At 39.6% G+C, this 9250-nt stretch overlaps 1 protein-coding gene across 1 annotated transcript in view; it reads left to right on the forward strand.

Annotated features, from left to right (window-relative positions):
* Window positions 1–1086: 1086 nt before the first annotated feature.
* KIF21A (kinesin family member 21A) overlaps window positions 1087–9250 on the forward strand; it is a 123945-nt gene continuing 115781 nt past the window's right edge. Inside the window, exon 1 of the mRNA XM_042781289.1 lies at window positions 1087–1314. Within this exon, the coding sequence (XP_042637223.1) occupies window positions 1087–1314 (228 nt within the window). The remainder of the gene's footprint in view (window positions 1315–9250) is intronic.

Here is a 9250-nt window from a genome sequence, read left to right on the forward strand (position 1 = left end):
CTTCTTGATCTTCTCTGCATAGCAACATGTATGTTTGTGTATATGGTTGTCCCTTGGTATCTGTAGGGGATTGATTTCAGGAACCCCATGGATTCCAAAATCTGTGAGTGCTCAAGTCCCTTAATATAAAATGGCATAGTATTTGCATATAACCTATATACACCCTCCCATATATTTAAATCATCTCTAGGTTACTTAGGAGCTCTGGTAGCGTAGTGCCTAAGGCACTTGAATGCTAACCAGAAGGCTGGAGGTTAGAACCCACCAGCCACTGCTGGGAAGGAAGGTTGGGGAATCTACTTCTGTAGCGATACTGCCTCAGAAACCCAAGGAGAGGTTGCTATGAGTCAGGTTGACTCAACGGCACATAACAACAACAACAACTAGATTACTTATAATACCTAACACATTGTAAATGCTATGTCAATAACATTTTATACTCCCTTTTAGCCTTTGAGGTATTGACTTGACCACTTGATTGCTTTTTATTTTTCCTTGAATATTTTTGATCTGCAATTGGTTGAATCCGCAGGTATGGAATCTGCAACTATGGAGGGGCAACTGTATATGTACCTATATCTCCAGGTCTTGTTACTGTTTGTTATACTTCTTTTCCTGAAATAGTAGTTTACCTTAATTGTCCTAAAGATATGCATTCTTTAACATGTCACAAGGCCCAGATTGATTAAAGAAGTCAATATCCTTTGTCAGGGAACAGACTCAGAGAATTTTCAAGTGGAATTTTAACAAGAGCAACACAGCAACACCACTTTATAGTCTCTTACTCTTTCATTGGCAAATATTATCTGTTATTCAAGACGTTTATGATGTGGATGTGGTGGTAATGATATTTGTTTCATTTTATAGATTAGGAAACTGAAGCTAAGAGAGTGATTTACTAAAGATCACAGCCAGTATGTGTCAAGGCCTGTGAAATGTCTTGAGATTTTGCCTTATTTACAATGTAACAAGCGAGTCTGTTCTGTTTTATGGCTACTGATGGAAGACATGAGACTCCTGGAGTAGAGACATAGCAACTTGAGTTTCATGTTGATTTAAACTATTTCTCCATTTGCTCCATGGCCAATGGAAGCAATGCAGGTAGACCTGTTATATGGATGCTGTGCAAACAGTGGGGCATCAAGAGCACCAAGTTTGGGGACTCACCACTTGTACTGTGAGCAGAAGCAAGCCAGGGCTTTGCCAGGGGAAGATGTTACCTCATCTTTTAATGTTGTTCTCTGCGAGCTCAGCCCTTCACATGGAATGATCCATGTGAAGAGCAGTCAGGATCTTGCATTCTTGGCATACCCAGTAAGAATGAGCAGGAGTGCTCAGTTCCCAGGGCAGATAATCTCTTCCAACAGTATGTAGCTGAACTAAAGCTTAGATTCAGTTTTGCTGTTTCATCACTAAAACTCTAGGTGAAAATATATTTGTCTTCTTATTTTTCTGTTCTATGTAGGATATCTTGAAACTAATCTTCTTGGCTGTGGTTTATTTGATATATTCACTAATTAAAATCAGTTTTGGTTGTTTTGAAGCAGAAGACAGAAAGCAGGGCCCAATTTCAGTTCTCAGTCTCAAAATCTCCTCTAATTTTCAAGAACTACTGACACTGTTAGGTGCCCTGATGATATTTTCATAAATGAAATTTCTTACTCTGATTGCAATAGTAACATTTGCTATAAAATCTGGGGAGTATAAAATACTACCATGAGTTGCTGTTGTGTTGACTATGACTCATGGTGATCCCATGTGGGAAAGAGTAGAACTATACACTCCTTAGGGTTTTCAGTGGCTATGCTCTTTCAGAAGTGGATCACGACATCTTTCTTCCAAGGTGCCTCTTGGTGGATTTAAACTTCCAACGTTTTGGTTACTAGCTGAACACTTAACTGTTTTTGCTACCCAGGGACTCAATAGGACCTATGAAAAAATAAGGAACAGTGTGTAATGGTGGGCATAGGGTGTAGTAGAAGGAAGGAAAAAAACCCAGTAGTTTATTGATACTTCTTTTAAGTCAAGATAGGGAGTTTTTGTTTATTTTTTCCTGAGTGATTGGTTAAAATTGAATTTGAATTTGGAAAAACCTTAGAAATGTTGAATCATTTTATTATTAAAGTGATTTTGAAATCTAACTCCTCCTCATCTATAAAATAAAAAACTCACTGCTGTTGAGTCAATTCTGACTCAATTTGAGCCCTCCTTGGGTTTCTGAGGCAGTATCACTGTGGAAGTAGATTACACAATCTTCCTTCTGAGGAGTGGCTGGTGGGTTTGAACCACCAGCCTTCTGGTTAGCAGTCAAATACCTTATGGCATAGAATGGTTAAGTGATTGTTCAAGATTGGATGTCTAGTAACAAAGTAAAGTGATGGGGCAGAAGTTAGCTTAGTGTAATTACCATATGCTCCGTATTAGACTGCCCTGCTTCCCCACTACATACCATAGTTAAAAGGACTCAGCCTGTAAACAATTGTTGAATTGCTTTGTTTTATTAGTAAGATATGTTATCTGTCCTTAAAGAGTTCACTTACTAATAGAGAAGTGAGAATTCAATTTGCTATCAACTATTCTAAAATAATGTAAAATTGCATGGAGGAATAAGTAGTTAATTCAGCTTTAATGACAAGGAAAAGTTCATAAAAGTGTATTTGTTTGAACTGGATCTTGAAGAATTACAAAGAGGTTTCTAGGCAGAGAAATGTTAGGACTAACATTCCAAGCAGAGGGAAAACCCTGTACATTGGCTTGGGGAATGAAAGTACATACATTTATCAAGAAATGATGAATGATTTGACCTAGCTAAATTTGGCTAAATTTGTGGATGGAAAGACAAGAATCCAGACTAGGAAAATTCTTAGGTACTGTTCCCTGGGAGCACAATGGTAATGTGCTCAACTGCTAACTGAAAGGTTGGTGGTTCAAACCCACCCAATAGCTCCTTGAGAGGAAAGATCTGGTAGTCTTCTTCTACTAAGATTACAGCCTAGGAAACTATATGGGGCAATTCTATTCTGTCATATGTTGTTGTTGTTGTTATGTGCCGTCGAGTCGGCCCCGACTCATAGCGACCCCTCCTTGGGTTTCCGAGGCCGTATCACTACGGAAGTAGGATTGCCCAACCTTCCTTCCGGGGAGTGGCTGGTGGGTTTGAACCGCCAGCCATCTGGTTAGCAGGCAAGTGTCTTAGCCACTATGCTGCTGTAAATCAGAATTAACTCAGTGTTCACACGAGAACAACAGGCTAAAAGAAAGGAATCCCTCAGTGGTACAAATGGTTAATGTGCTTGGCTGCTAACCAAAGGTTTGGAAGTTTGAGTTCACCTAGTTGTGCCTCAGATGAAAGCCCAGGGAAACACCCATGGAAAACACTAAGGACCCCACTTCTACTCTAACACACAAAGGGTCACTGTGAATAAGAATCAACTCCACAGCAACAGATTGGTTATGCTCAAGAATCTGGACATTTTTCTGTAAAAATTGGCATTTTCAGGCAGGTAAATGTACAGCAGGGAAAGAGAAGGGTTTGGAATCAGAAAGAATTAGTAAAATAGGGATATTACAAAAGCCAAATGGAGATAGAGGTTTGAGAAATATGGAGCTGTAAATAGGATCAAATACCAAAGACAACTCAGTTAGGATGAAGATCAAAAAGGCTCCACTGTGTTTGAAAATAAAATCATTAGTGCCTTCTGTCTGAACAATTTCAGAAGAGTGTGAGAGCAAAAGCTAAATGGCTGATATATGCTGACGGAATGAGTCTGATATAAGAAAGATGGAGACAGCATATATTCTGTCTTAACAACTTGCATCATATTCTTTTTCAAACCTTGAATTTCACAAACTACATACAGCAAATTACATTTTCTTTTTTCTATATGGCTCTAGAGGGGTTTTCTCTTTTCAGACCCTACTCCATTGGTCAGCAGCCTTCAAAGATCAATAGCTTTCAAATGCTTACAGGTTCTCTAGTGAAATTGTCACTATTTTCCATAATAGCTTCACCCTGCCTTCATTCATTTACAATGCCATATCTTTTTAAAAGCCCAGAGATCATCTCCATTAAAAGAAAAAAACCAAAACTCACTGCCATCAAGTTGTTTCCAACTTGTAGTGACCCTCACTGGGTTTCTGAGGCTTTCAATCTTTATGGAAGTGGATCACCTCATCTTCCTTCCGCAGAGCAGCTGCTGGGTTTGAACTGCTAACCTTCCAGTTAGCAGTCAAATGCCGTATCCACTACATCACCAGAGCTCCATAATTTCCATTAGCAATATTATATTGTAAACAGAGAAGAACAACAAAGATTCTATTTATAAAGTTGATTTGATAATCTCCACTAGCAAATCAATATTATAGATAGAATCTATGTTGTCCTTGTCTGTTTATAATATTGCTATGTAATATGAGAATGACATCTCTGGTAGCATAGTGCCTAAGGCATTTGATTGCTAACCAGAAGGCTGGCAGTTCAAACCCACTAGCCACTCCTCAGAAGGAAGATGGGGCAATCTACTTCCGTAGCGATACTGCCTTGGAAACCCAAGGAGGGGTCACTATGAGTCGGGTCCAACTTGATGGCATATAACAACAACAATATGAGAACAGCTTATTACCCTAAACATTTATGACACTTTTTTTTCTGCATAATTGTTTTTCTTTAACAGTGTCTTCAAATGTATCTAGTTATATAATAATGAATCTTTAAAAGGCTATAAAACTATATAGGTGTGCAACTCTTAATGTCCATATGGACAGCTTCTGACTGCATATATGTCCATGGTTCCATAAGGATGATTTTTTTTTTAATTAAAGGGAAAGCAGTTCTCCTTTTGTTTATTATTTCCCCCCAACGGTTTTAAAGACCCCAAGCCCAGACTCTTACAGCACTGAACCATGTCTGGGATACAGGAAGAAGATGTCACTGTGGGCACAGGCTCTCTGCCTTTGTCTGGTGGGCATGTGGTGGCAGTGTTGTAAGACTGGGTTGTTCCTGCTCCTTACGTGGGTGGAACAGTGAGTGGGGCTGGGCATGCTCCATTCTCTTCTCACTTGCTTCCTTTCGTTCTGTTCCCACCATTGCCCTCCCAGCCACCGCCACTGCCAGCACCTGTTCCTCCAGCCCCAACAGTAGCTCCAGCTCAGTGGCAGCAGTGGTGACAAGGACAATCAGAAGTGGTGTACCATAAGATTTCAATATGGTGTTGTACAATGTCCAAATCATGTAATGTCCTACGTTACAGAACATATTGTGGATGTTAAGTGATATATTCTTGTACACCAATACGTTAACAATGATTATATATTAATGCTGAGATGAATGTATTTAGTTTTTTTAAAAAATCTAACATTTACAACTGTAAATATTTTGAAATACCTTCTTACTATTTCTATGTAAAAATAAGAAGTTTTCTCTTTCCCAGAAAGATTTATAGATTTTTCTATATATAATCTTAAATTACAGTTTTACAATTGAGGTTTGTAGCTGGGTACATTTCAGACTTTCACATTACAAATCAGGTGAATTGACTTGGGTTGAGATTCTATGTTAGAATTCCTGAGTATAAATTCAGAGCTTTGAAGAGTTTAAAAAAGTATTTTTTTGAAGTGGAATTAAAGACAAATATATTTGTAACTTTTGAAATATAAAGAGCTCTGGTGGTGTAATGGTTAAGGAATTTACATGCTAACCAAAAGGTCAATGGTTTGAACCTGCCAGCCACTCTGTGGAAGAAAGGTAGTGCAGTCTGCTTCTGTAAAGATTTACAGCCTTGGAAACCAATGGGGGTCACTATGAGTTGAAACCAACTCGATGACAGTGAGTTTGGATTTTTGAAGTGTAGTCAGCTCCCAGTTACCTGCATATATGGGAGACCATTCCCTTCTAGGTAGAAGTTTCTCAGTCCTGCTGGAAAACTGTCATTGCGTGGGTGCAGTAAAAAATATTTCCACCCATCTTTTCTTTTTAGATGACTCTTCCATTCCTGCCCACACAAATGGGTGGCATTGCTCATCATCCATCTTTCAAACATGATCCTTGCCATTAGCAATGATAATAATCAGATGAATGGAGGATAGGAGATTATGTTAAAGACATTCTGAATGATACTGGCATTCTGAAATTGGTTGTCATCTCTTCAATTCAAATGGCATCTAGTTCCTCTTTGTTATGTTGGAATGAAATTAAGAGTATCTTAATAGCTAAATAAATTATTCTGTGATTATAATCATAGGACAAGATGGGTGGAACTCTTTTTTTACTCTACCCAGGCAATCGGGAGCTCTGGTAACATAGTGCCTAAGGCACTTGACTACTAACCAGAAGGCTGGTGGTTCAAACCCACCAGCCACTCCTCAGAAGGAAGGTTTGGCAATCTACTTCCATAGTGATACTGCCTCAGAAACCCAGGGAGGGGTCACTTTGAGTTGAGTCTGGCTCCACAGCACATCACAACAACAATGATTATAATAATTTAATTGAAACTTTTCACTGGCTTCAAAGAGTAACCCAAGTGCTCTTTTTCATTTAGACAGCTGTGTTTACTGTCTTGTTTCATGGGTTTGTGAAGTTTCACAAAGTTATGTGGGGTACAGTAGCTATAAAAGAGGGAGAGAGCAGAGTCATGGGGTTAAAGAACAGTAGCTTTTTGGGAGAAGCCATGGTGGCACAGAGGTTAAGCACTCAGCTGCAAACCGAAAGGTTGGTGCTTTGGACCCACCAGCTGCTCCATGGGACAAAGATATGACAGTGTGCTTCTGTAAAGATTTAGCCTTGAAAATCCTATGGGGCCTTTCTACTCTGTGCTGTGGGGTCACTGTGAGTGGGAATTGAGTCCGGGACAATCAGTTACGTTTTTGGGAGACCTGCGTTCTTGTCCCGACTCTGCTATTAACCAATTGTATTCCTCCTGGCCAAGCCTCTTCACTATTCAGAACTCTAGTTTCCTCATCTGAAGATGTTACCAGCATCTATTCACAGAACTGTGAAAACTAACATATTTGAATGCATCTAGTTGAACACCTGGCACAGAATAAAGACTCATGAATGCCTGTCAAACTTTAGCCTCATATAGCAAAGGCAGAAATATTTTTAAAAGTCAAATAAAAAGTAATTATTACGAGGTTCCGGTAAAATGGTGGAATAGGCAGAAAGACTACACAGACCCTCTTCAACAAAGAAAAAGGGAACCAATTAACACAGATACAGAAGGTCCTGGACCCCTGAGCGTTGAAGGGAAGGATATAGAAGTGGACTAAACTCCAACTAGCAGAAGAATTTGTGTGAAAACACCAAAGAAGGAGACATATGGAGCTGCGGTCTGGCAGCAATCTTGATGGCACAGACAGCTTGGATATTGCCGATTGGTGGTAGGACCTAAGAATTAACCTAAAAATCAGCCCTGCTAGCCAGGGACTGCACAGAGGACTGCTCTGGTAGCTGGTGAATAAAAGGGGAAGCAGCAAAGAGGAAGGCAGGCTGAGCTGTGGACTTTGTCTGTCCGGAGGGTGCAGCCAGTTTGAATATTTACAAGCGGTTTGACCATTTTGGATATTTAAAGCAACAGTGTTCTCCCAGATTCCAGGGGCTTAAGAACAGGCTCCACTTGTCGGGAACCACAGGGACATCCTGGACATGGACAACTGGAAAGATGCGACATTCCCTTTGTTATGCTTATATCCCACATCCTCTTGGTGAACAGAGGTGTGGCCATCCCTCACTCCCACCCACCTTCTAGGCCGCCAGGAATTCCATCCCAGTCTGTGTGCTTAGAGGGAGCCTGGGTGCCCTGCCCTGATTTTTTTTTCTTTTTTCTGTTTTTTAGTTTGTTTGTTTTTGTCTGGTTTGAAACTATTATTATTATTATTATTAATTTTGTCCTTTTTATTATTATTCTTTATTCTTCCATTCCCAGGTTCCAGTTTTCAGCTTTTTTCTTTCCCTTTTCATGGTTGCAAGTTTTTTGTTTTTTTTTCTTGTGGTTAGCCCTGTTCCTTGTTTATCTTTTTGTGTTTTTCCCATTTTTTTCTTCATTATTCTTCTCTACCTTTTTTCTCTTATTGCACTCTCCCCAGATATTGCGATGGTTATTTTTTTCCCTTTTTTCTTTTTTTGGTTACTGTTCTTATGTGTTTACACAGTATGTTTCTTGTCCATCTGCTTTTACATTTTGATGGTTATTCAATTGTTATTTTTGTCTAACTGATTGGGAGACAGCAACAGTCCCCATATGACACAACTACACCCTCACCTCCTGCAGCTTCACTTACTAAGTGAGAGCTACCACTTCCTTCTCCACCAATGGGCCAATGATAAACAACCACCAAGAAGTGCCTGAATCACCCTTAGGTACTCTTCACAAACAGCTAACAGAGATCTAAATACAAAAAAGTCACAATGTCTTGGAGACAACAGACCATCATAGTCCACACAAAGAAGCAAGATAAAGTGGTAAAAACAAGGCAGCAGGATACAGACCCAGAACACATCCCTGACGAAGAAACAGCATTGGAACTCCCTGATAAGGAATTCATCAAAATTATATTTAGGTATCTTCAAAGGATTGAGAGACAGATCAAGGAAAACACAAACAAAAGCCTGAAAGAGTTTTGGAAGAAAATAAAAAAACAAAATGACAAAATAAATGAAAAATTTGAAATGATTCTAAATCTACAGATAGAAATCCAGAAGATTAATACTTAATTGTCACAATAGATCACACATTGAAAGGGCAAAGGAATAGAATTGAGTCAATGGAAGACAGAAGTAATGAGATTGAAGAGAAATACCTGAATACTTCTTTGGAAAGGGATCAATCAGAAAAAAGATCAAAATAAAATGAAGAAAGCCTAGGGTTTATGTAGGATGCCATCTGTTCTGGTTACCTAGTGCTGCTCTGACAAGAATATACCGCAAATGGCATGGCCTTAACAAACAGGAGTTTATTCTTAAAATTTGGAGGCTTTAAGTCCAAGTTCAGGTGCCAGGCTCTAGGGGCTGGGTGAAAGCCCCTCAACCATGGGGTCCAGCTATGCCTCCTGCTTCTGGTCCACTGGAGCTAGAGGTATTTCTTCACTTAGACAGCTGCTGGCTGCTGAGGCTGAAGAACCCAAGGTTGACAAGTCAAAAGGCACAGTCCCAATGTTACCAAACCACACAGCAGGCCATTAATTCAAGTCCATTGTAAGTCTCAAGGTCGGCAGAGCATGGCAGGTTGCTCAACAAAGACACAGCTACATGCAGGGT

The sequence above is a fragment of the Orycteropus afer genome, unplaced genomic scaffold, assembly GCF_000298275.1.
Source record: "Orycteropus afer afer isolate SDZICR_OR568_19922 unplaced genomic scaffold, OryAfe1.0 scaffold00100, whole genome shotgun sequence".
NCBI lineage: Eukaryota > Metazoa > Chordata > Mammalia > Tubulidentata > Orycteropodidae > Orycteropus > Orycteropus afer.